This window comes from Phaseolus vulgaris, chromosome 3 (assembly GCF_000499845.2).
Source record: "Phaseolus vulgaris cultivar G19833 chromosome 3, P. vulgaris v2.0, whole genome shotgun sequence".
In the NCBI taxonomy this organism is placed as follows: Eukaryota; Viridiplantae; Streptophyta; class Magnoliopsida; order Fabales; family Fabaceae; genus Phaseolus; species Phaseolus vulgaris.
In genome coordinates this window covers 6,670,154-6,697,647 of record NC_023757.2, presented here as the reverse complement: position 1 = coordinate 6,697,647, position 27,494 = coordinate 6,670,154, and the positions used below count along the sequence as shown (strand labels likewise).

The window sequence follows — 27,494 nt, the reverse complement described above, 5'->3', positions numbered from 1 at the left end:
TTAACATGTTATTTTTTTTATGTGTAACATATATTTTCCTACCTTAATGGCTAGGTGAACCAATTTTTTCAAATAGGAGTACTCATCTAATTGTACCACATCTTGAATTTATCTCTATAACTCACTTACAGACCTATATCTTGGATTCACCATTCTCTTCATGCATATTAGCTTTAGTTAAGGTAATATCTAGATTCTTGAAGTGTTCATCCACACGCCTATTTTCTTAATGAAGTCGTTGAAGCTTCAAAAAGAGTTTCTTCTTATAATGAGAAAGTATGAACTTCGTGCGCAACCATTGTTTTAAATCGTCATAAGAGACCATATTTGACTTCTTGTTATATTTTTATGTTTTTTAAATTAATCTTATGTTTTTCTTTGTATTTATTGATGCTAGATTACAATAATATAAAAATATATAATTTTAATTTTTAATGATATTAAACATTACATATTTAATTTTAAAATTTTATTAATTTATTATTTAATATATTTATCAAATTTAAATTTTATTTTATTTTATTTTTAGTTTCAAAGATAAAAAAGAGTAAATCATTAATACAAAAATTAAAATTAAAAATAAAAGACAGGAAAAAAATTATCAAAATCATATCGTATAAATTAGTTCTTTTATTTTCTTTTCTTTTAAACTAAAGACCAAATCATATATGTTGAAAAAAAAAATTCACCTTACCAACTGTGACCTAATCCACTTTTGAGATTTAAAGATAAATAAATATGGGATAGATTATTATATTATGAAAATAAAATTTAAGAAAAGAATTTGAAAAAATGTGGATTTTACTATATAAGAAGAACATAATTTGAAGGTTATAAATTTACATTAATAATTATTGGCAACTAAATACAATTATTATATATTTAAATTAAAATATATATTGTTGTAATAACAAATATATAAAAAATTGTACAAATTAAATATGCATATTCATTCTAATATATGAAAACGTTAATTCCAATTTTCCTTCTTATTTAATTTCTATAAATTTTTCTATATAAACAACTCTTGTTCCACAATCACCATTACTCCTGCTGAGTTTTTTTACCCTTTTTCCTAAGACCTAATATTTTTTTTTATAATTTTATAATTTTAATAATTATAATATTATTTTAATAATTATTCTTGTTTTATACGAACTTGAATTGTCCAAAAAATATTATCGGAATGAAATCCCATGTAATCTTTCACTTTATACTAAAAAATTTGAAAAACTATTTTTCTTACATCTCATACTAACTTTTCATATAAAGTTTGTCATCAACATTAAAATTTCAATTCATTACTCCGAACATTTAGTTTTGTTTATATTTTCATAATATTAAATAGTACAGTCTTAAGAAAATAAATAATTAAAAAAATATTATTATTTTTAAATAAATAAGTTATGTCTATATTTTTAATAAAGAAACTATAAAACTATATTTTTTATTATAAAATAGATTTAATTAAAAAGTAAAAAAATAGTCATTAAAAAGTATATTTCTTTATATATATATATATATTTATATTTATATTTACAATAGTATATAAGATGCACGTGAAAGTGTGAAGAACTTAATAAATAATTTGTCAGACCCAAGGGGCAGAAGAGAGGAAGAGTTAACCCACAAAGTGGTGGCGCGCCACTCACTGCGACCAATTTCATCATCTATTTCCGACCTAAACAATTTACAAGGTAACAGTAACAAACTGTTTCACTCACTCTCCTCTCTCCTCAAATGCATGGAGGAGCAGCGACAACAACCACAGGTTCTTCTCTCCATTGACTGGAACCGACAACTTCAACATGACTCGCCGCCGCGGGAGGTGGTCATAGTGTCTTCCTCCGCCATGGCTTCTGATCAGGACGACCTCAATGCTATTCCCGATCACAAGCTCAAGGAGTCGATTCAGAGCAAGAAGAGAACACTCGAAGCTACCGGCAAGAATTTACCCGACAATGGCGCCAAGCTTCGCGCTACCATCGACCGCTACCAACAGGAACTTAGTCGCCGGGAATCCACGCGGCTTCGTCAGGTTCCGCATCATCGGTTCTTGTCATGTTGTGTTTGATTGAGACATTTATTTTCTAGGGTTTTCCCATTTTTTTTGTGTAATCTGTGTTATTTGTTTTTTTTTTTTGTTGCTTTTAGTTTGATTACTTATGTTTTGTTTGGTTTTTGGTTTTCCTTTGTAGAACAGGAAGTTGATGAGGACAATAAGCCGCTGTCCGAACAAACTACGAGCTCAAGTGCTGTTGTTACCAAGGGTAAGTTTTTTTTCCCCTTTATACAGTGATTCCTGTGATGATTCAAAATTATGGAGTATGTAGGATTTTATTTGTTTACATGTCAATGGTAGTTAAATGGAAGGCAAAGTATGGTTGAAACTTGAAAGTCAAGCTTGGTGTTGATAGGGAATCTAATGATATTTTCTGACAATTCCAACTAAGTGACTATTGGAACTGATGTATGTGTGTATTTTAATGCAATGCTCTTGTGGTGTGCAATGACAGTAGCGTGGCATTTGGGTGCAGCTATAAAAAGGAGAAACTGTTGTCCTTATGAGATTACAAATATCAACATTGAAACGGAATATTTTGGCATTATATGTCTGTAATGGTTTCTAATTGTGTGCTATAGTGGGATTGCGTCGCAGATATGCTTTTGGGAAATTTGGAACTCAAATAGAGTTGTGGTTTTGAGTTGTAGAGAAAGTACAGTATTGGGTGGCTGGAGCAGTCACAACTCAGTCTAGCAGCAAAAGCTCTAATTCAGCTAGGTAATTGTGACATCTAGGTAGGGCCTTTTAGGGAGCAATTTTGTGAATTTCCCCTGGCACACACCATACAAACACTGTGTGCCATTGGTATAAAGGACACAGACCTCAATCCAAACTTATGAACACATCTCATGGGGATGAAAAATAGGTTTGAGTGTGGTGTAAATAATGGATTTTAATAATACTATAGAGTTGAACATCCATATTTATTCATTGTTCTCGAGTTTATGTTGGAATGGATTGAACAGTGATAGTGAGATGGGATTTGTAGTCAAACCCACATAACCATAACCTGGTTTTGGAAGCCCAAGTGGAATAGTTAGACTTGTCCATCTTCTCAATAATAACAATATGGTTAGAAAAGATGGGATAATCTATTGTAAAAAATAGGGGGCAGCATAATCATGGAGGGAAAGAGTCAGAGTGGTTTCGAGAGATGTCTATTTTTGCCCTTAATCACCCTGTTTTGTTGAGGTGTGTGGGCACAAGAAATTTGATGAAGAACACCCTTAGGTGCTATAAATTGTTGAGGTAAATATTGTTGTGCATTATGATTTTGAAGAAAGCATTGGTATATGTTAGGAACCAAGAATTATAAAGAGAAGAGAAGAAAGGTTTTTATTGAATGAAAAGAACAAGAAATAGGAGAACACTCTCTCCTTCAAGGCTTCCCCTTCACAAAGAGCTAAAGCTCAATCTACAAAAAAAATTACACACACTCCTCCCCGTCTCCTTCTTTCTTATTTATATCTAACTAGCACCTCCAGTAACTAATTCATGACATTCTAATTCTAACTAGTTCCTCTTCTTTGTGTATCCTAACAGAATACCACATACGGGTAAACTTATTACATTAGCTATATACATAAATAGAGTATATTTTGTTTCCTCTAAATCAAATGATTATATGGCTATAAACCACTATTGTTACCATAAATATAGAATTAGTGATTTTCAACAATTAAAATACATGGCTTTTGTATTCTAAGAAATGATTGTTTTTGTAGGTGTGTCTAATGATTTGAGAGAAGGGACTCTGTCATCTCATGCTCAGCCACTATCCACTTTTACATCTTACTTTGTTAAAAAAATGGAAGATAGTGTAAGGTCTTTGCATCATTTGTATATTACTCAATTTCCAACTTCTAACTTACCTGATATTACATTACCTGACTTTAATTTGTTAAGCAGACTAGTTGTACAACTGGCAGTGCATTTAAAAAAGAGAACCAGAAAATACATGAAAATGCTGCTTCTGGTGCATTTGAAAAAGAGTCACATTTCAAACATTGTGACAACCAGAAAATACCAGACAATGGAGCCCCTAGAAGAAGAAAGCGACATCGTTCATCATCAAGACAATTGCCGTTTCGGTGTCCTAGTAAACTTTCTAAACATGATACTTTCAGTGATGGTAAAACTTGTAGAGCAACATCCACTTTTTCTCTGCGGAATATTGGGAGAAATCTGTCAAGATGCTACCCAAAAGAGTAAGTGAAAATGTCTTGTGGTTTTCATTCCAATGCTTTTCAGAATGGTAACATTATTGTGTGATTTTGGTGTTGATGTATTTAATTACTTTATTTAGTTGTTTTGCCATCGTCAGTTTACTTGAAATGTATTTTTTTGTGGTTCATAAAGCTGATGTAGTGCATTTTTGTCAGTATGCCAATTAGATATATGCCTCAGGGTATCCATTGGTTCATGAGGTTGTGTATGCTTTTAAATTTGGTGTGGTATCTTTGGATATTTGAGGATGCACAATAAAGGCTAGTCCATTTCATCCATAAGCACAAAGGGTATTTTTCACTCTTCCACGTGATTCCAATGAATTTTCCATGGTACTTTGATCAGGGATTTGAATTGAAATCCTTTATTATAAATTCTTAGGGGCATGCTATTCCAAGTATTCCATAGTGTTCAAGTGTCACATTGGATAGCTAGAGGATGGTTTATTAATATCTGTCTGAGCTATTTTGATGTCACAGGAGCGGATTAGTGTAACTTATGATCTTTCATGCTTAAATTAGTACACTATGATTTTTACGATTAAATATGAGGGTTAACTGTGCTGTGTATTGCAATTATGTTCCACTCCTGTTGAACAAAGTTTGTATTCAAAGGTCATTACATCATCATCATTTATCACAGAAAATTATTCATGAGTTCCTCTTCTTCACCCTTTATATTTATGCTGAAGATGGTGGCCGATATAGCTTGTTAGTTTTGGCTCTAGCTAGGTTTTCTGAATGAATAAATTCATAATGTTGGATCCTTATTTACTCTTTACTGACATGGTAGGAAGGTTGCTTCTCAGGCAATTCAATTAGATGGCTCAAGGTCCAGAAAGGTGTGTCTATTTTTTCTTATTTATCCATTTAAATTATAGTTAGCTCAGGACACTTGGCTGTTGTAGTTGTTGGTTATACAAGTCCCAAATCTCAATTTAAAATCAGTAGTTTATTTATGATTTGACACGTCTTTAGCTTTACCAGTATTCACAAGTGATTACATGTTTTAAACAGGGTCAGCCCATTGTTCTTGATATTGACGACGACGATGATGAGGCTCATATTGTGGAGAAAACCGAAAACCAATATGCTGAATAGTAAGTGAATATCGTTTGCTTGCATTTTTATTTATTTATTTATTTCATCTTCTGCGATATTCCCAGAAAATCCTTTGTATTATTTGTGTCCATTTCTTTTCAGCCTGAAAGAAGCTAAGATCTATTTTCCATCAAGGTACTTCTAAAGAATAATACAGTAACATGGTCATTCAACTATAATTTTTTTCTTATTTACTTTGCATGACCTGTTGAATTTCCCTGTGATGACTCAGAGATGATCCAGAGTGTGTAGAAATTTGTTACAAAGACACAGATTGCCTTGCCCCTGAAGGCTATTTAACATCAACAATAATGAACTTTTACATTCAGTAAGTCTAGCCTTCTTTAGTTTCTTGGTCCTTTTAAAAGAATTTCATTTTATGATGAAGAGATAAATGCATAATTATGTTATCTTCTTTCTTTTATTACCCTTCACTCATTGTATTTAATTTGTAAGGAATATTGATGGAAAAAACATAAATCAATGCATGCTTGATTGATAGGGCATTGAAGGATTGAACATTTTTGGTTCCAAAATAAATTATAGCGGATTGTCTATGTTTATTTTGTAATTTCTGCTTTTATTTAGTCTCTTTATGTTTTAATTTTGACAAACACCCACTGTGAACCTCTAATGAGATAAGCAACTTCCCACTGCTCATTTATCGATTAAATTGGTCCTTTGACGATTAATGCCGCAAGTTTTGTCCTTCAAGGACCAATGTGATGACATTTTAAGGCACATTTGACTGGTGAAAATATCAGCTTACACATTTCACAAATTTTAAGGTTTGAATGCTCTTAACTTTCAAATAGTGTGTAAATATATAAAATATATATATATATATATATATATACATTGTTTTTATATAAAATATATTGTAGGATATTACACTGTTTAAATGTTATCATTAAGATCATATATTCTCTTTCTCTAATAATTATCTGATATACTATTTCCTTGACCCCTGTATGCGGTTAAAAATTGGGGTTGAAGGACAATTCATGATTGACTATTTGTAATAATAATAACCGGGAATTTGATAATGCTGTAACGACTTTTGACTAACCAAATTGGATTAATGTATTTGTTGTTAAGAGAGGCGTCAAAGAATCAAGGCAAGCCAAGAATTTAAAGTTCATGCTTGGTTTGCAAAAATGTTATTTTGTTTTATGAAATATTATGGATTTAATGTTATTTTGTTGTTTTTACTCTACATTTATTTGACTCATGGTGATAGTTTTTATAAAGAATTTGTGCTAAGCTAATTTATGAAGGTAATTCTTGTGATTGTGACATTATGTTTAGATTATTTATATTATTTTATTTATGTGGAAGTTCAATTGATGAGTCATTCATTTTAAAATTGATCCTTGAAGGACAAAACTTATGGTGAACACATGTTTACATCACTTCTTTTTTTCTCTATTTAGGATTAGTTATGGTGAACACATGAATTATATACTACAGCACAGTAATAGTCCTTGGGACATATTTTCCATTTTAGTTTCTGACTTCTCTACTTTTGGCATTTTCATTTGGATATAGATATTTGCAGCGGCAAGTATTGTTGACAACCGACTACCATTTTTTCAATACATATTTCTACAAGAAGCTTAAAGAAGCTGTTTCGTACAAGGTGATTAATTATCTTCTGATTCATTTCTGTTTTCACTTGCATGAACAGATTATTTTTCCTCAGGAAGTAGACTCCTAATCATTATAATATAATGTATCATTGATTGTTCCATTCAAAATATGGCAAAATGTTTGCCACATGACTTGTTTAAGTATCGGTTAATCAGATATTGGTATTTTTTAGAGAAAATGAACAAGAGGAACAGACTGAAATTTTATTATTTCTGCACTAATGAAATAAGAGGAGTACAGACTTATTTATTGGCACCGCTTACAGCAAAAGCTATATGCACCAGCTATTGTTAATAATAGCTGACAGTTGTAAAAACTAACTAATATTTATATAGACTAACACCCCTCAAACTCAAGGGGAAGATTTTCATAAGAAAAACTCTTCACATTGAGTTTGACTCTATGAAAAGTAAAACGATCCGAAGATAGAGGCTTGGTCAGCACATTTGCCCATTGATCAAGAGTGCGAATATGGTATATGTAGAGTTGCTTTGTAATAATTCTCCCGCACAAAGAAAACATCAATCTGCATGTGTTTAGTGCGATTATGAAATACTGGATTGTGAGCAATAGACACAGCACTTTGACTGTCACAAAGAAGAACAGGAGTAGTAAAGGAGACTTGCAATTCAGTGAGCAATGTAGAAATCCATGTTAATTCAAGGTTCGCTCATATGACATATATGCTCCATCATGAGGTGGAACTTTAAAGATATGGTTTGATTACATTAAATAGGAAAATATCTTAGGAGTTAATCCTCATTATAGTTATTAATTAATTAATTATTTTCCCTATTATTGTATCTTTTTATTATATATAAGAATACCCGTGTGTACATGGCACACAATTGCAACAATCCTTTCTATAAATAGAAAATAGATGGAGCTATGAAATTGAAATTGAAATTGTTTTCTATAACACTTTATTCCTAAAAGGAAAAATTATCTCTGTGCCCTTGACTTTTTTAAGGATTTTTATATTAATCCCTACTAGTTGTACTTTGGATGTTGATAATTAGGTCCTTGAACTTTTAAATAATTTGTCATTGTGTTCTTTGCCATATTTCCATTTGGGTCCCATACTTTTGTTAAGTAGATGGATCTAATTGAAAATGTGGACCAAGTTAGTAGTTTAATTACTTATTGGTCCCCTAATTGTTGAAATCTTTTTATTTAGTTTCTCTTACATAATAGAATCCTAAAGGAAACGGGGTAGGGACCTAATTGAAAATTATTTTTAAGTTCAAGGATCTAATTACAAACATATGTGAGAATCCCAACTCTTTTAAAAGAATTTCATGACTCATGTTGGGGGCCACTCAGGGTTTTTTTGAACATATAAATGGATAGCAAGATTTGTTTATTGGGTGGGTATGTGGATTGATATTAAAGAGTACATAGCTTCTTGTGATATCTGTCAATGAAAAAAGTCGAGTACGCTATCTCTAGCAGGGCTATTACAATGTCTCCCTATTCCACATAAAAGTCAAGCAAACATATTAATGGACTTTTTATAGGTGACCTTCCTAAGGCTGAAGGAAAATATTTTATTCTAGTGGTTGTGAATCGGCTAACTCAATATGCTCATTTCTTTGTGTTGTGACACCCTTTTTCAGCAATGACAATAGCAAAATTGTTTGTAAGGATTTCCTACTACCCTTGTGTCAGATTGAGACCAACTCTTAATGAGTAGTTTTTGGAAGGAAATGTTTAGGCTAATAGGAACTTAACTTCGCATGAGCATGACATATCATCCATAAACGGATGGAAAAACCGAGGTTGTTAATGGGTGCTTAAGAAATTTACTTACAATGTCTGACAGGTATGAAACCAAGGCAGTGCCTTCACACTTGCCTTCGGCAGAGTTTTGGTTCAACACAAATTATAATGCAAATATCTCTTTTTAGTGCACTTTATGGCCAAGACCCTTCTCCCTTGCTACGAGGGACCAATATTCATTCTCGACTTGAAGGAATTAATCAGCTTACTCACCAAAGAGACACTTTGTTAAAGGAGTTATGAGAGAATCTCTTGAAGGCCCAAGATGAAATGGAAAGATATGTTGACCATCATCGTAGAGATGTTCAGTTAGAAGTGGGGGATTGGGTGTATCTCAAAATACAACTGAATAAGATGAAATATTTGGCTAAAAAGTTGAATGACAAGTTAAGTCTGCGCCATTATGGTCTCTACAAAATTTTCGCCAAGGTAGTAGTAGTAGCATATCAGCTGGAGCTTCCACCTTATTCTAAAATTCATTCAATGTTCCATGTGGCCATTTTGAAAAAAAGTTATATACCATACACAAAAGTCTCAACCCCTACCTGAAGTACTAACAAAGGGTCATGAGTTGAATTTGTTTCTAGAGGATGTGTTGGATTGGATTGCAGAATCAATGATGTTGGTTAGTAAGAGAGTTAGTAGTTAGTAGAATTTGAAAGCAGTCAGGAGGAAGGTTCTGTTATTACTAAACATTCTTCACTATGCCACCTTGAGGACAAGGTGCATCTTGATGGGACGGGTATTGATAGGACACAACCTCCTATTACAAAGGTTTACAAGAGAAGAAATAAGGGCAAGGGAAATAGAGCTATTTGATGTAATTACAAGTAGTTGAGAGTCAATTACCATGTCAGTAGAGTAGTTGATGAATAAGAGAGGTTTGTATATATATATATATATATGTTTGGGGTTTGGAGAAAAAGGTAAGAACAAAGATATACATGGCAGGATATTGGACCCTCAAAGAAAATATACATGTTTGTAAATTTCTGTAATTCTTTCGTTTAAGGAAATATACTTTGTTGTCTCTTTTATCTCTGAAAACTTATCTTCCATAAGTTTTTCTGATCCAGTTTGTATAACAAACTTCTAAATTAAAGACTTACTTTAAAAACAAAGTCCTTAAATAATCCATAGGCCTGCAACTTAACTAATTTAAATGTAAAATATTGATTGTCTGAATAGACAAGAGTGTGTAGAGTCTTTTGGGTCAGAAAATAATGAGAATCTGTTAGTTTGATTCTCTATTTGTTGTAAAGTTGTTTTGTTTCTAATTAATTTCTATCTTTGTGTTCCTTAAATTCCTTTCAATTTGTACTTTTTTCTATGCATGTTCTAATTTATTATTTATTGTAAATATCTAGCAAAGTGATAGAGATGTGATCTTTGCAAAGTTCAGAAGATGGTGGAAGGGTGTAAATATTTTTCAGAAGGCGTATGTTTTGATTCCAATACACGAGGAGTAAGTTTTCTTCATTATCATTGAACTTTTGTTTGTAAATGATAATCTGTGAATATTTAGAAGTTCTTTCCGTGTTTTCCTTGGAATTATGTTATATTATCTGAAGAAATTACTGTTCACATGACATAAAGGTCTTATTTTATATTGACTTTTACCTAAATTTGATAAAAAAAATTGGGTTCCATCAAATTAAATAGTGAATATATTTTATTATAAGCTATGAGGCTCGGACACTTCTTTTAAATGGGCGTATCCGTGTTGGACACTCGCAGGACACTTATCGGTGAAGTGTTCAATTCAAAAAATATTTGTTGGATTTTTTAAAATTTTAGCACGGTTCTAACACAATTTTAAAAGGTATAAATACAAATATTTTCTAAAAACTCAAATTTATTGTATAAATTTTTATTATGATTATAAAAATAAGGAACAAATTCTTTTGAACCAGTCATGAAAAATATCTTCCTGCTCCCAAAAGAATCTGAAACATACTTTTGCACATAAATATTTATTTTCAATTTATATAATTCAAAATTATATAATATATAGATCCATGTCCCCGTGTCCTACATTTTAGAGATTATACATGTCTCCGTGTCAGTGTCCGTATCTGTGCTACATAGATTATAAGTAGTGGGCATGCTACTGGTGGAAATCCATAAGTGAAACATCCGATACTTTGTGTATTTATATTCTTACTGCTATGTAATTGCTATAATTAAAGTGTCAATCCATTTATTTTTGTGTACTTGTGGCATTTTCGTTGTCCCCTAAACATTTGGGACTGATGATGCAAATCTTTGGACTGGGTTACAACTTATAATATCTGAAAAGTATTCATTTATAATTTATAGTGTTCCTTGAAAGAAAAAGGTTGAGATGATTTTATAAATTGCTTTGAGTAAAAAGGTACTTGTTACATTGATATTTATACGCACTTTGTAATAATTACACTTTATGGTCATAAGTAGTAAGTACCAAGAGTGCTACTTCCTATGCTTGTGAATTCTTTATTCCAAGTGCACAAATTACATAATACATGAATCTGAACTAATTCACGCTTGTATTTCCAACACTCCCCCTAGAAGTTGGGTATATAAACCAAATGCTCCAACCTTGAAACAAATATATTGAATTTTGAGATGCTAAGAAATAGTTTGATAGTTGATCATTGGAATCAATAGATTCAGTGTTCACTTCCTTCAATAGAACTTTCTCTAGAACAAAAATGACAGCCAATTTCAATATATTCTATTCTTTCATGAAACACTGAATTGAAAGGTATGTGAAGGGCTGCTTAATAACACAACATAATATCATCCGGTGTCACCTAACTTCAATCTTGAAATAGTTTTAGTTCAAATCAGCTCACAAATAATGTTGGCAAGGATTGTGGGATTCCTAATTTAATTATAACTACCCTCCACAAAGCTTAGCAATAATTTTTTTATTGCTATAATGTGAAGTAGGTGAAATGTAAATCTTTAGAGCTCTTGATCTTGGAGGCTCTACTTCCACTTTTGTACCCTAGACTGCAGCACTGTGTTCCTTTCAATAGTAGTATAGACTCTGCATCTCCTTGTTTGCAGTGGATACCCACAATTGGAATTGACCTTTATTTGACTTTGAGCACCCCTGACAATTGCCACCACCAAACTGGTCAATTCCCATAGCCTATGAGCCAGAAATGCCTCCATGCTTTGCATTCTCAGGGTCCTTCTCTGAAGTGTGTAATTTACACATCATTGTCTTGGTCATTATTTTCAGTGTTTGTGGGAATTTACAGACTCATGCTTATGCCATTATTGTGGGTAGTCAATTTATGTATGATCCTCATATTTAGAGGCAGTAAACAAATTCTTCAATATTTCAAGGGAAGCTATTCTTGGAGGTATAGACAAATGCGTCATTCAGAACCAATTGCAGACAGAAGGTGCTCCTGAGCAAGGTTATCAAACTCGCGGGTTCACCCTTGAACCCTTTTGACTAAACGAGTCTAGTTCTGCCTGGCGAGTCAACTCGTGAGTAAACAAGCTTTTTGGCAGACTCGGTGCAGACTTGGACTGACTCGGTGAACTCGGTGCAAACTCATGAGTTTGAGGTCGAGTCAATGAGTTTTGAAAAAAAAAGCCCAAAACGATTTAGAGGGGTGTGTTTCATTTATGATAGGATTTAAGGTTTCTTTCCTACCTCGTTCGCGTTCTCACTGTCGTCTTTATCACTGTTGCTGCTCCTCCAATCGTGTCGTCGTCGTCCTTAGATTGCGCCTCAAATCACAACGTTATCGCCGTCGTCGCGCCTCGCCGCACCTTGTTGAGCCTTGGTCTACTGCTGCTATGTGGGTTTCGTGGGGAATTATTTTTAGGATTGGAGATTTTTAGCAGATTGGGGATTTTTGGTAGATTGGGTTTAGGGTTGGGGATTTTTAGCAGATTGGGTTTAGGGGTGGGCTTTTTTTAATTATGTGGGGCTTTTAAAATTGGGTTGGGGCTTTTTAGCTGATTGGGTTTAGGGTTAATTTTAGGTTGGGGTTGGAGATTTTTAAGCTGGTTGCAGATTTTTTTATTTTAATATTATGGAATTGGTATCATGAATTTTTTTAATTAAATTTTTTGTAAGAAGTAGACTCTTTCTGAGTCTACGAGTGGGGTTTACCGACCTCGCACGAGTCTAAGTAGACTCTCGAGTCTGATATCTTTGCTCCTGAGGATACTGAGTGCTTTTGGGAGGAAATTTTGGTGATATGGAAGAATAAGATGCAAACTGTATGCTGTTTTGAGTTTAATATATCATGTAACTTTCTCAAATAATTCACTCATCATTGTTGACAAATGCGGAGCAGGTAGGGAGTTTTTTTTCTTTAAAACCACCAATGACTGAAAAGTAATGCCAAGATGGAAATATGAGGGAGTCGAAGAGAACAATATGATATTGTTGCTGATTTGATATAATGGTATATAAAAATTGATGTAACAGAAGTTGGAAAGTGTAAATTGTAGTTTGCCGAGATAGGGAAAGGAAATGCAAAAGTCAATCTAAATTTGGTAGGGGGGGCAAGGTAATAAAATATTAAAATAGCTACCAAAATTATTGTCCTTGGGTAATGTGTCTCAACTTTTTTAACCAGAAGCATATTTTTTTTACGAGTTAGTGTGCAAACTGAAAAGATGGCTTCAATCTGTGGATAGTTTTTGAGGTACTTTGTATCTTTGAATTTTTACTAGTTGTGTTTGGTTGGATCAGATTCCAATGGAAATAAGAAAATCATGCAAGGTTCAATTATTGAAAGGAGGACATGTTTTCTTATTGTATTTTTCGGAGTGCAAACCTGGGTAACATGGAGTAGTAAGAAACATAATGTAGTTGCTTGATCAAGTCCAAAGGCTGAATTCTGAGCCTCAGCACAAGAAGCTTGAGTTCTAGGCTATCAGTTTAGATAACCTTAATGTAAAATATGGAGCACCTATAGAACTGTTCTGCAACATCAAATTGATCATTAGCATTTGTACTTAACCGAATTTAACATGATAGGACAAAACACACTGAGAGAGACGAACACTTTATCAAGCAGAGAGTGGATTAGAGTATAAATAACCATTGGATATGATCCATTGGGATATCATTTGACAGAATGGACTACCCATGAAGTGGTTTTTTGGGATCTTGCTAGCAAAGCTGGAAATGATTGATGTTCATTCACTAGCTTGAGGGAGAGTATTAAATATAATTATGAACTGTATTATTTTAGGACAGTTTATTTTCTAAAATTAGGTCCATTCAAGGCAAGTAGTTATTAGCATAAGTATATATAATTGAAGTTCGTGTGTACAATTGTTCTTCAGAAGAATGATAGACAAAATATTTGTTTCTACTTTATCTTTTGGATTTTCATTTTCTTTTCTTGTTTGTTGGTTTACTTTTTTGGATGCTCCATGTATTTTCATGCTTTGTTGGTTTTCTTTGGTATAACATTTCTTGGCATCTCTTCTTCCACCTTAACATTATTTTTATATGATTGAGTCACATTGGCTACTGTTATACTCATTTGTCTATGCCTATTATGCCCTTCCTGCCAAAATTTTGTATTTCACTGGAGCATATTGTCATATCTTTATCTTACCTTCTCCCTTTACTCAGTTCTGGTTTAGTACTCATGATGTTTCATATGTCCAGCCTTCACTGGAGCTTGGTCATTATTTGTATCCCAGATAAAGAAGATGAATCGGGGCCAATCTTACTTCATTTGGATTCTTTGGGTCTTCACTCTAGTAAATCAGTTTTTGATAATATTAAAAGGTGAGGTTAAACAAGTGTATGTATGATTATATCTCATATGTGACATTTCCATTTCATCGATACAAATGATAATTTGCTCAAAAACACATTTTGCCACTTCTACTCTGCTATAACTTTTAAGGTGGTTGTGAAGTTGGCAATATTTCTATCTGTTTTTTTTATTAAATTGTGATGAGGTCTTCTGTAGTCAACAAATATGATTATCTGATCAAGTTTTTGTAAGCTACAAAGATGATATGTCTTATTTTAAAAAACCATTCTCATGGGAAATATGGAAATAGATATCAATGTATTATTTGCTAATGGAAATGTTTTTGCTACAATCTAAATTCTATTTCAACTTTTATGTATTTGTAAACTTACTTTTAGTTAGCAATCGTTTTTTTGCTCATTGCAACTTTTATGCATCTAAATATCTTCAAACTTCAGATTTTAACTGGAATTCTTTTTATGACTTTTCTACTTGTATATTTTATATGCATTCCCAGCTGCAACCAAATGTGGTCACTTGCATTCTTGCCAATATCTTCTTTAGTTATGTGGCTTTATAACATTGTTGTTTAGGAACTGTTCTGAGAAAGTGACTGACCTAGTCACTTAGCCAGCACCTTTAAAGTGGATGATAGTTTTCACTCAAACCTGGTAGTAAAATTGATGGTTTGAACGGTGAAAATCAATTTTGTATATGCCATAGGCATTTATCTGAATTCAAACATCAAAACTTAATGCTGTGAAATTATGTATTGTAGCTATTTGATTGAAGAAAAGAACTATATGGATCGGGAGGATGTGTCTTCAGATGTTTCAATTGCGGACAGAATATGGAAGTGCCTTCCTCGTAGAATTGAATGTCATATCATTACGGTAAATTTGCAAGCTGTAAATCTAGAACAAGGTGCTATCGTAGTGATACTCTTTATGATAGTTTGAAGATAAACTTATCTTTCACTATTTTTTTCTTAATGAAATGAATGTTTGACCTCTAATAGATTAGGTGCGGAGTTCATGAGACTTTTTCTTAGTGATTACATTCGAAGGAATGAGGTTCTTCTTAAACACCTCTCAAGAAAACTGTTTCTTATAAGATTATAGAAAAAAAGAAAAACACGTCTAGTCTTCACGTAAAAAGACATTGAAATTTATTTCAAAACTTTGATTGGATGCTCCAGGTCCATCTTATTGAAGTTAGATTCATAAAATTGATGATAAAAGAGAAAGCAGCAAAACTATTTTGCAACTGTTTCAACAATTATAGTGATTTTTTTTCCTAAAAATTTTCATCTGTTGCATTTACACATTGCACCAGGTTCCCCAACAGAAGAATGAGTATGACTGTGGTCTTTTTGTATTGTACTTCATTGAGCGTTTCATGGAAGAAGCACCTGAGAGACTGAAAAAGGAAGATTTGGCAATGGTAATAGCTATTGCTTCTTTATTAAGATAACTTTATGTCAAAAAATTGGTTTTCCTGTTGACTTATACTTGTCAACTTACAGTTTGGAAAGCGATGGTTCAAACCAGAACAGGCATCCAATTTGAGAATGAAAATCCGTAAATTGCTTGTAGAAAAATTACAGAATTCAATGAGGGATAATTGTGAGTTAGAATCTTCTCCTTCATCTTCTGCCTGCCCTGCAACTCATTCTGTTGAGTCCGCCAAGGATTCTATGGCGTAACATGCAATCATGAATTGCAATTCTCATTTCCTTGAACCAAAAATCTGTTTATATTTTCATATAGTTGGTGCCACTGGAATTTTTTCCTTGTACAGACATCAGCTATTAAGCTGATAATTTTTGGATAATTTCCTACCACCTGCTTACTAATCCAGCAGTCGTTAATACGAGAAAGGGTAGCTGACCGTTTGGAATGAACAAATAACAATCAAAGTTTCTACTTTCTAACCATTTCTTTTGGGTTAGCTGCTCTTTCCAAATGTATAGTAGAGTTAATACCCTTCGTATCTACCCCTTATTTATACTTCAAATAATTTGTGTTTTTAACAACTTTTGTCCTGGCACCATGTTTTCTTTCTGCACCTTTTTTTAATTTTTATTTTATCCTTTTTGAAAATGCAATTTCAGATTACATGTTTTAAAATATTCTTGGAATGTCTTGTTCTAAATAATGTAGAAGAAATAATAAGTTTAAAAACTATTAGGATTCAGGATTTGGGCATTGCATGTAATACTAACCTACCATCAAACGCCACATTTTAACTCTTCTATCTGCCATGATTTTCACTTAGTTAAAGGTCTAATTGATGAAGATTGTAGTTTTTTTCCCTTTAACTATTCGACAAGATTAATATAACCTCACTTAAACAAGTGTAGCTCAGCTTATTAGATAATCTATAAACGGTGTAAAATTCGGGATGAAACAAAAATATGAGAAATGTTACCTTTTTTTCCTTAGAATCCAAAGGCAAATTCTCCCTTTATGCACCTCCATATTAATTATGACTATCTCCATATTAATTATAAAAAGGCAGTTTTAATTTTTTAAAAAAAAATTTGAATAATTATAAATAAAGATAAAACTTTACATTTTTAAATAACTTTACATTCCGGCATCCTATATTCTCTTTTAACCGTAACACTTCAATTGCAACATTTGAGAGAGAAGTTTCATCATTTGAGCGTGTGTGTAAGAGGGTTGATGAGAAAATTTGTTGTATTAGACAATCTCTAATAGGAATATTTTATTATTTTTTAATTTTGCACATCGCTGGTTTTTTCTAAGTTTTGTAACAAAATGAAAAAAATCTAGTGAGTTAGCCAAACATTACAAAATTTATCTCAACCACTAACCATCACAAATAACTATCACCATTTGAAAATGAAGAAAAACACACTATATTCTTCATCATCATACTTAGAAGAAGGATACTGTTGGAACTAAAAAAAAATTATATAGAAGTCCAGGAAAAGATTATAAAAGTGTAGAGAGAATTTCTCAAATCCATATTATACCGTTTTCATATAATCCAATGAATTTAGATACTATAGACAATAAGTTGTTTCTTCATGCACCTTCATATATTATAGTGTAATAAATGTGAAAATACAATTTTTTCCTTCAATAAAAAAAATAAACCCTAAAATTCTAGACAGTTTTTCACCTTTTTAATTCTTTCTATTTTTCTCAGTACCCCCAACACTCATTTGAGCTAGTTGAAGATTTTTTTTGGTGATTCTTTACGCATTTTGGAAGAGGATTTGGAAATTCATTTGTGGTTTTGTGGTAAAAAAAATAGTTTTTGAGTTATATTTTTTCTGTTCCCGTGCATTGGTTTGTCATTGTATCTTTTGTCGTTTCATTTTTCGTATTTTGTAAACATTCTAGATTACGTGTGTCAAAAGTCATTTTATAATCCGAAATTGTTCATAGATTTAGATATTTTGGATGTAATTTTTCGTAATAAACTGGATATGAAGCTTAATTTCAATGACATATTTAAACATTTTAATATTGTAAGATTATCAGAATATTTTAGTTAAAATATAAACAATTTCATACAAATTGGTCAAAAATAAAATACATCATTATAGTTTTATTGTAATTAAAAACACTTTTTTTTATGTTTTTATAAAAAGCTTTCATGTTAAGCATCATTATACTACTTGACATTTCAGCTAGACTGACACTTCAAGTAACAACAATCATTTATCATTACATGAAAAAAATATTATTAAAAAAAAAATACAAAAATATGGGGAGACTAGACCAAAATCCATATGTTAACAAAAATGATACATAGGTAGATTATAACTATTAATAAAGAATTCTAAGAACAGACTAGATGAAAGTCTATTATACTAATGAAAAGATTCTCTATGAATAAATCCTACATTAGCCAACTTATCAGCATACGCATTTTCTTCACGAAAAATATGAGTAACCCTAAACCTGATTTTTTCACAGTAATTAAGACAAGTATTCCATCGATTACGAAGCATCCAAGGAACATTTGTCCTAACAGTAAACGTAACACAAACCAAGACAAAGTGACATTCCAGCTAGATATTAGTAAGATCCAACCTTTGAGTTTCCTCCAAAGCATATATAACTCCATAAAATTCAGCAACCAAAGCAGTCTGAACGTCAAGAAACGCAGATAAAGCTCCAATAAACTCCTTCATACTCCCACGGAAAATACTTCCACAAGCAAATTAAAAACACTTTCAATGTGCTTGATTTTCAGTTTTTAAATTATTCTTTTAGTGATTATAAATTGAACTTTCTATACATAATTATTTTTATTTTTAATTAATTTGACCTTTGCTTACTATTTTTACTATAACATTTTTTTGGATATTATTTTTCCTACTTCTAATTGCATTGGATTTTACATTTCTAGAGTTTTAAAATAGACATATAGTTGGTTGGATTTGAGCTTATACTATTTTCTATGATTTATTGAATTTTTATATAATAACTCATGGAATTTATTTCTTTCATATTAATTTAAATTTTTGTAATTAGACTTTATTCTTCTTCAAACTCCGATTCATATTTTTCATAGAGAAATATCTCATCAATGATAGAATAAGATCCATTTTGAATCCTATTTAAGGAATTCCTTGGTTCGGATCGAAGAAACAATGTCCCTCAATCCTTATCAAACAGATTGCAATCTTTTTCTGTATGTGAGGATCTCATACCTAATTAGAGTCAACGTATGTTTATAACAAATTAGAGAGTTTATATATAAATTAGATGAGCTCTAATAATGTGGATAGAAATCATATATTTAATTTTTAAGTTTTAGAAAATGTATCTTCCTCTCTTTTTCTCTCCATTTTTTAATTGTTGTCTCTTCATTTCTTTTCTCTCTTTTTTTTGTATTTTTTTTTTCATTTTTCATCCGTGTAGAGAATTAAGTCTTGAGATTCAACTCACAAAATTAAAATCATAGAAGTCAAATTGGGTTTTCAAGTTCTACTTTTGGATTTGCACTTTGTTATTATAATTACATTTCTTTTACTTTAGATATCAAATTAATTTGAATTAATATATATTAGAATGGCTAATAGTTTGATTTGATTTGTATACCCAATGATATTAGTACGATTAAATTAAATAATTAAACCGATTAATTATTCAAATTAGGTATCTAATTTTTTAGAAAAATATAACAAGAAAATTTTTATGATTCTTAAATTTGTAGATTGATCTTTCATTTTTTAATCTTTTACTTTTTCTCTTTTGCAAAGTTTAATTTGTAAAGAAACATTACAGATTGAACATAATATACACGTATCCTTTGTTAACGGACTTAGGTTAACTTATAATATACACGTATCCTTTGTTAACGGACTTAGGTTAACTTATAATATACACATATCCTTTGTTAACGGACTTAGGTTAACTTTAAAAAATGTGCATTAATAATATTAATATTTTTGGACATTAGCGCTTATTACTTCTTTAATTTTGTAATTATTTACAAGTGAGAAAGATATAGGTTTTAAAAAAATCTCATTATATAGTTATAAATAAATAATTTATATTTACTTATTTATTTTTAGTTTTAAAATATAATTTAGGATAATGAGAAAGTTTCGTTATATATTGTTATATATATAATGTCATGCTGAATATTTTTTTTATGTTGAACTATTTTCTTTAAAGCCATAACTAACAAAAGTAAAAAAATGAAAATACTAACGGATTTAAATTAGAGTTTCTTTTCTATAAATTATTAGTGTAAAAATTATACAACATGAACTAATTAGAATCACAATGGCAATAACGTTTTATGTTACAAAGGAACAATCATCTTATTGTTATACCGTGTAGTCGTTAGAAGTTCTATATACTGATGAGACCTATATTCGAAAGATATTAATAATATAACCAAATTATTACAAATCATCTTAATATTAATAAAACTATAATTTTTTATGACATTATTTATAATCAAATAATAATATAAAAATATTTGTAATGTATTTAAAGCCTTTATTGCCTGTTAGTAGTAATTTAAGGAAAATATATACCATTAAATACTACCTATAATTTTTTTTGTACATTGTTGTATTTGTCTCTTTTTATTATTATTATGTCCTATTTTTAGTGAGTAAGGAATTTGGACCCTTCACATTTGTAAAATAAAATCAATTAACTGTAAACGGGGATGTGCAATATGTAGACAGACACCCCCTTGTTTAGCTCTTGGACTTTGCTAACAGTATCTGTAAGACCAATTCGCAACAGAAGTTCCAAAAGGAATCAAGCTGAGGTTCCAATTGCCATTTGAAATTGGTCTGGTACACGAAGCAATGGAGCTTGAATGGTGCCAGGCTTACCCAATTGACCGCAGGCAGCCATTTGATCATCACCTCTACTAGGTCTTAACAAGACTGTCAATCCTGCTCTAGCCAATGTATTACGGAATTCAATCATCCTTTCCTCTTTGGTTGGTCTGAAGAATGATCCACTGTGAGGATTGAATGAGATTAGATTAATCTTGCAAGGAATGCCCTTCACAAGCTCGATAAGCCTATCTGCATCTCCATCACTGCGTTAAATATGTAACAGAGGCAAAAAAAAAAATTACTTTTAACATATAATAGAGGTATACAGTGGGGAAACCAGAAAAGTTAAATGTGAACCAAGACCTCAACCATAGTAGTTTATCTTCATGATTTATAATGAAAATAAACAGCTACAAAGAAAAAAGGAACAAGGACATGGAGCGTATGAAACAATCACAATAGAGGAATTTAAAGGGCTTCAATGAAAATTAATGAATGCAAGCAATGCGGTAGTTATATTAATAACACTACATATGAATGGTATGATGAGGGCAGTGAATGGAGAAGGATGAAAGGGCAAATGTTACCCTGAATCAGGACCAAAACGCAAAGGAAACTGAGAACGTATGAAAAATACCATTTTAACATTTCTCTACATATGATATAGCTACCAATATAGTACAGAACATCGTGCAATCTAAAATTCATTACAACATTCCAACTCAAACTCCTATGATCATTAATGCAATTCATACATAAAATTATGTGCCTATATGACAAGAGGCATTGCCAATATACAGAGTCCTTGATGCACAGTTACAAGTATGCATATGATCCATTTCACGACAATCCACAGTCGTGTAAGTTTTATTTGCAAAAACAAGAAGCTAACCTGTCGTTAATTCCTTCAAGCATCACATACTCAAATAGGACTTTGTAGTTGTTTTTGAAGCGAAGCTCCTCCCGAAGTGTCTGAAGAAGCAAGTCCAGCTTATACTTTCGATTTATAGGCATGATCCAGTTTCTTAACTGACATTAGATTCAAATGTGACCGATCATTCCTCTATTCCTGTCCTTGCACTTTTATGTATAATTTTAAGGGTGATCCAGGAACCAATAACAGCATAGTAATAAGAAATTCACCTCATCAGTAGTTGCATTCAAACTAACAGCTAATGAACAGTTGGATTCATGGAGGAAACGTTTGAGCTGTGGAACAAGCCCACTAGTTGAAACAGTGACCTTGCGAGGGCTGAACTGAAGCCCTTGTTCATCCACCATTATATTTGCAGCTGTAATGACATTATCGATGTTATGAAGTGGTTCCCCCATGCCCTAAAATATGTATAGCAGTTATTAGCATCCTATCAATAATAAGATACCAGATCAGAAGTTCTATTTTACATTTTCTTCCCCTTCCCATCTCTACAACCACAACACAACATTTGTAAGCATCAACAACAGAATTGATAGGATAGACGAAGCAGATATCCATAATGACACAATTTTTAAAGAAAAAATATTTCATTTTTCACAATGCAAAATGGTTACAAAATAGATTAACAGAGAGCTTTGGTTTCACATTTGGCTAAGTAATTAGCAAGACAGGGATAATTGTTAGCAATAGTGACCATATTACCGAAAGGTATTGTAGGAACACAGGGAAGATAACAGATCCAACTGACGCATAAATCAGTTACATGGGTCAGTCAAGCAAATAAGACAGTGGGTTTTTTGGAAATTCATAGCAGTGGAAGGAGTTGAGAGACTCTTCAAATCTCAATAAGTCAATGCAGAATAATATTTGTTTCTCTTTCTCTCTGTAACTCTGCAATCTGCGGGTACAATACCCCCAATTGCATAAACTGGTACTAAAGCATTCCATTTAGCTCTCAGTGGCAAAAAAAATAGCATAGGTGGTGGTGACAAATATGGGAGTACTAGTACTACTAATAGCATGTTTGGTTATCCAAACTTTTAAATCCATGTTTAACACCTGAAACAAACTCTTACTTCTCCATTTCATCCTTTGGACGTGTGAACATCCATTTGCAATAATGCAAACAGGTTCACTAACATGCTCTGAATTGCTGACACATAAGAAAGCATACACAGAAGTACTTTAGAAACCATTTGGAAAAGAGAAAGCTACAAAATTAAAATGGAAACTATGCTTTAATTTCAAGGATAAGAGACATAGCTATCATTATACTGACTTCTCAGCAAGAACATGGTGCACATTAAATACGATCAAAGATCTGACAGACCAAGGTGGTATCTTATTAGCTACGAATAAAGTATGCATTAGAATTATCAATGCAATGTTAAATCTACCATAAAGACAACATTTGTGATGGAGCCAACTTCATCTGTGAGCAAGCGTCTGGCAAAAACGGCCTGCTCTGCTATTTCTGCAGCAGTAAGATGTCTCCTAAGACCCATTCTGCAAAAACAATCATGCTAATAAAGTTGCATGAAAAGTAAAACATAACATAACCATCAAATTGCTATCTTCAGCATAAAATAAGACTTGCCTTCCAGTATAGCAAAATTGACAATTCATGGCACATCCAACTTGACTTGAAACGCATACAGTAGTTCTACCTCTGTCACAAGGAATGACAACTGTTTCTATGACCAGCCCATCATCCAATGTGAATAAAATCTGCAATATCCTGTGAGTTTAAAGTTAACAAGAATACTCTCCAGAACCACAACTAAATAAGCAAGCTATGCAAGTAATTATGAAGCTATAAACCTAAACATAAATAACTTTCAGGTTTCATATCATTGTCTATCTAGATGAATTTAATGTTGAAAAAAATGAAAATAAAACAGAGAAAGATCAATTTAACCTTTCTTGTTCCATCAGATGCTGTGTGGATTTCTTTCAGAGCAAGTGCCTTGAACTCCGCATTTTCACTCAACATTTTCTTGAAATCTTTATTCAATCCTGAATCATAAGATATATATACACATAAACTTATAAGAATTACTAGTCAATTCAAATTATTCAGCTCAAAATTCATTGGCAAAACTTCACTATTTCACCAGGAGGGTCTGAAGAACTATGTTTACAAACATTACTGTGTGAAGTACCAAGTACGAACATTATAAAACAATAGTTTTTAAACCCATCTCAAATACATGCAGTGTTAAATGAAGAAGAATTAACCTTCCAGCTCATCAACATGTTGGGCCCAAATGTTGTTTCCATACATTCGCTTCCATAACATCATAGCCTGCCCAGGCCTGTATCCATGTGAGTAAACCCATTTCTGTACAATGATATAACCATTAGCCATACAATTTGGAGTCAACAACTGGAAACCTTTTGTTCATAAGCTATTCACAATGAAATTAATGAACCACAAACAGGGAATCTGCCAAGTGAACTAAAATGGGTTCAAATCCTGGTGACTTAGATAAGAAATAAGTAATTGGAGGTGTATCTAATAAGAATGTGAGAAGTAAGAGTTAATCTTGATCATACATGGATGAATAAGATTATTTTAGCTCAGTCTATTGCATAGCAAATATTTACTCTGCTTACGCTCGCATCTCTAACCTAATACACATCCATAACCAACAAATATCATATTTGTCACATTTTATTGAGATGTTAAAAAACACAAACATTTTTCAACGTGTAGCATAGACATAATGCAGAACTTTTTTTAAAATATTTTGTAAAATGTATTCAATGTTACTTATCCGGTCACAAACATTTGAAAAACCATAAGTAAATTTAAAACCTCTAAAATGAAGTACACTTTGAAAGATAAAAGCAGAATAGAAGACTATTTTAGTTTCACCCTTTTCATTTCTAAGTTTAAATTTGTTTTAACTTGAACTTTTTTAATATTATGTGCCTTGGTGTTTTATATGATTTGTGTTGTAATCTATTCTAGGTAATTGACCTAGTTATCGACTAAAGAAAAATCAACTAGGTTAAGAATAAATTACCTAACTACTTCGCCAAGATTAATAACAAGAATATCGTGTATCCGGTTAATTTCACCAAGATAAGATCAAGTATGCGCCCATTTTCTGATTAACAACAAGAAGGCTACTGAATACCTGATTACTAAGAAAACCGTTGTAAACAATTTAAATATACTTGTCAGGTTTCCGATAGTGAAAAGACTCAGCTTCGTCGCAAACGGAAATAATAGTTGCCCTTAATAGACAATCATAAACAACCTGAATTAGGTTTTACGTATGGGGCATGTATTACAATGCTGCTCATAGTCAGCCTCCAGCCACGCTGGGGTTGATGTTTCTGGATAAGGTCAGTCTCCAGCGAAGCTGGGGTTGATGCTGTCTGATAAGGTCAGCATATTAACATATCTTCCTTGAAAAGAAATTGGTAACGTAGAATTTTATTAAATTAGGCAACGTCATTAAAAACCCTCAAGAAAAAATGCTTCCAAAAGAACTTGAGGAAAAAGTGAGTCGCTCTATGTTTACATTAATTTAACCGAAATAAAAACGTAAGCTTGATGCATTCCATGTCCAAGGGATTAGACCCTCATCAATGTTTCCAAATTGTATGCTCCGTTGAACCTTTGCAAAGCTGTTCCTGAGAACATCTTGCATTGGACTGCATTTGAGCCCCTTGACTCGAGATCAACATCTAAGCCCCTCAAGATCAACATCTGAGCTCGTAAAGCTTTAAGGTAGCTCTTCGAATCTCCTGATCCGGAGAATGGTGTGATCTTAGGTACCATGTAGTGTGGTGGTACTAGCTCATCCATGATTGCCTGGGAGAAGGGTTGTGGATCTGCTTGAGTGTGGATTGGATACAAGTTGGCATGTCCTTGATGTTTCATTTGTCTACGCATGACTTGTTGCAATTCTTTATTAGTTTTTTGTAATTCTTCATTTGCTCCCAAAGCCTCCTCCATCGATGATGTGACAACTCTGCTTCTTCACACAATCAGTCTTGTTTTGCCTGTGCCTCCTCTTCTCTTCTCCTAGCTTATGTTGATGCAAACCCAGTGACCATCATATGTGTTATCCCACTACAATTCCCTCATGGTGTCAAGGATTTGTTGCAAGGTTGGAGCAAGACCATCTTCTTCGAGTTGAACTGTTTGTCTTTGGTTTCTCATGATTACGTATTGTTTTGTCTTGTGGAAGTAGGAAAATTTTTACCTAGCCCCACGACAGGTGTCAATTTGCTCTGATTAAAAGTAGGGACTTTAAGCTAGTAAGCTCAAGTATCCCTCTGGTTGAGCTTGTGGTGATTTTTATAGGAGTAGATTTCAGCACCCTCTCTAAGGGAAGCTCATATATTAGAATATCGCGATCTTAACAAAAAAGAATGACTGGAGTGTTAGAAGGTTGGGAGGTTACGCCTCCTTGGTTCTGTTACCCTAGAGAACTATGGCCTATACAATACTTCCACGATTTTGTTGGCAACTACCCATACTGATACCAATCGCCTGATAGGCTATATGTGGCCTTGGTTGAGTGACGTGGTGTCCAAATCCTAAACTTCTTTCTATTCCTCTTTAATCTAACCTCAATTGAGGGATTTAGCCCATCCAGAATATCCTATGACCCAAGTTCAGTCATGGGTCACGGACCAAGTTAGGACCGTACAAAAATGAATGTAGAAGGTCAAGTTTAGGAACCAAAAGAGAACAAATGCGTGATGCAGATATAGAGGTTAAATGACATACTAAATCACGTTTTAAAATTATAATACCATTGGTGGTGACAGTAAATTACAGTTTCAATACTAAAGTGAGTGTTTACGCACCAATTATAGTCTATTCAGCCAATCTGAATATTCTAAACATGCACAAACTTCTAAAGAGATAAAAAACATACTTCAAGATCAGGGTAAGTCATCCCTTTGAGCAGCGCCTTCGAACCTTGGCTAGAAATTCCAACGCCATCACCATTTCCTGCATCAAACACACATCATGAACTAAAGAGACAAAAAAAAGTTACACGGAGCAATATAAGGATTTAAGAATCTATTGAAAATTGGGGAAAGAGTAGTGACCGAAATCAGAGAGGTTGTGGTGGTCGGCGGTTAGAGAAGAAACAGAAAGGAAGCGGCGAAGGCGAGGAGAGAGAAGAGAAATGAGAAACGGCGACGTTTTGGTGAGGGAGAAGGAGAAGCGATTGGGTTTAGAAGATACGAGAAGGGTGGAATTTGCAACGGCTCCTATAGCCATCACTCGCCTCATCTTCAAACTCACCCAATCCAATCTTTCACTCTTAATTATTAGTTCTGAGTTCTATTTTACTCAAAATTATTCTGAAATCATTTTTAAAACTTAAAATAAACTATGTTTTTAAAAAATAATTGGTTCTGACCAATTTTACATTATTAGTTTAGCTAGTTAAGATAAAAATTAATTAATTATTTTATTTTATTCATTCCTAAAAATATAGGAACATAATACGAATAATGATGTCTGATGCATAAGCCATATTCGTTCATTTTAACAATTATATTTCTGTTCTTAATATCATTGATTACTGAGAAAATATAAGACTTTTGCAACGTAATAACTAATGGAATAAGTTTTATTGAATATATGTGTTTATATTTATCTTAATAAATAAAACAATGGTAATTATAATAAAAAAAAGGTATTAAAAAACAGTAAGGATCAAATTTAAAAAAATAAAAA

At 32.4% G+C, this 27,494-nt stretch overlaps 2 protein-coding genes across 3 annotated transcripts; one reads left to right on the top strand and one right to left on the bottom strand.

Annotated features, from left to right (window-relative positions):
- The first annotated feature begins 1,575 nt into the window (after positions 1-1,575).
- LOC137806469 (ubiquitin-like-specific protease 1D) lies at positions 1,576-16,587 on the top strand. Of its 2 annotated transcripts, none has more exons than XM_068606608.1 (14): positions 1,576-2,038; positions 2,204-2,270; positions 3,790-3,884; positions 3,971-4,272; positions 5,084-5,132; positions 5,308-5,390; positions 5,494-5,526; positions 5,624-5,719; positions 6,940-7,030; positions 10,188-10,285; positions 14,459-14,581; positions 15,331-15,445; positions 15,888-15,995; positions 16,078-16,587. In XM_068606608.1, the coding sequence occupies exons 1-14, from the start codon at positions 1,745-1,747 to the stop codon at positions 16,255-16,257; spliced, it is 1,734 nt and encodes a 577-aa protein (XP_068462709.1). In that variant the 5' UTR covers positions 1,576-1,744; the 3' UTR covers positions 16,258-16,587. The 2 variants fall into 2 exon arrangements, with proteins under 2 accessions (XP_068462709.1, XP_068462708.1); XM_068606607.1 differs by having other exon boundaries at positions 1,579-2,038; positions 3,974-4,272.
- Positions 16,588-20,686: 4,099 nt separating this feature from the next.
- On the bottom strand, positions 20,687-27,096 carry LOC137806468 (uncharacterized). The gene is made up of 9 exons (XM_068606606.1): positions 26,858-27,096; positions 26,680-26,756; positions 24,017-24,119; positions 23,697-23,794; positions 23,376-23,506; positions 23,176-23,284; positions 21,985-22,176; positions 21,734-21,870; positions 20,687-21,104 (listed from the first exon to the last, which is right to left on the bottom strand). The coding sequence occupies exons 1-9, from the start codon at positions 27,042-27,044 to the stop codon at positions 20,816-20,818; spliced, it is 1,323 nt and encodes a 440-aa protein (XP_068462707.1). The 5' UTR covers positions 27,045-27,096; the 3' UTR covers positions 20,687-20,815.
- Positions 27,097-27,494: the final 398 nt, after the last annotated feature.

Bases quoted from the DNA above. Each gene is read 5' to 3' on its own strand.
- LOC137806469 (XM_068606608.1), top strand. From the start codon at position 1,745: ATGGAGGAGCAGCGACAACAACCACAGGTTCTTCTCTCCATTGACTGG. The intron at 2,271-3,789 runs GTAAGTTTTTTT...TTGTTTTTGTAG, and splicing joins AAGTGCTGTTGTTACCAAGG to GTGTGTCTAATGATTTGAGA. The intron at 7,031-10,187 runs GTGATTAATTAT...GTAAATATCTAG, and splicing joins AAGAAGCTGTTTCGTACAAG to CAAAGTGATAGAGATGTGAT.
- LOC137806468 (XM_068606606.1), bottom strand. From the start codon at position 27,044: ATGAGGCGAGTGATGGCTATAGGAGCCGTTGCAAATTCCACCCTTCTC. The intron at 23,285-23,375 runs GCAAGTCTTATT...TTGTTTTTGCAG, and splicing joins CAATTTTGCTATACTGGAAG to AATGGGTCTTAGGAGACATC. The intron at 21,871-21,984 runs GTGAATTTCTTA...ATCTAATGTCAG, and splicing joins TGAATGCAACTACTGATGAG to TTAAGAAACTGGATCATGCC.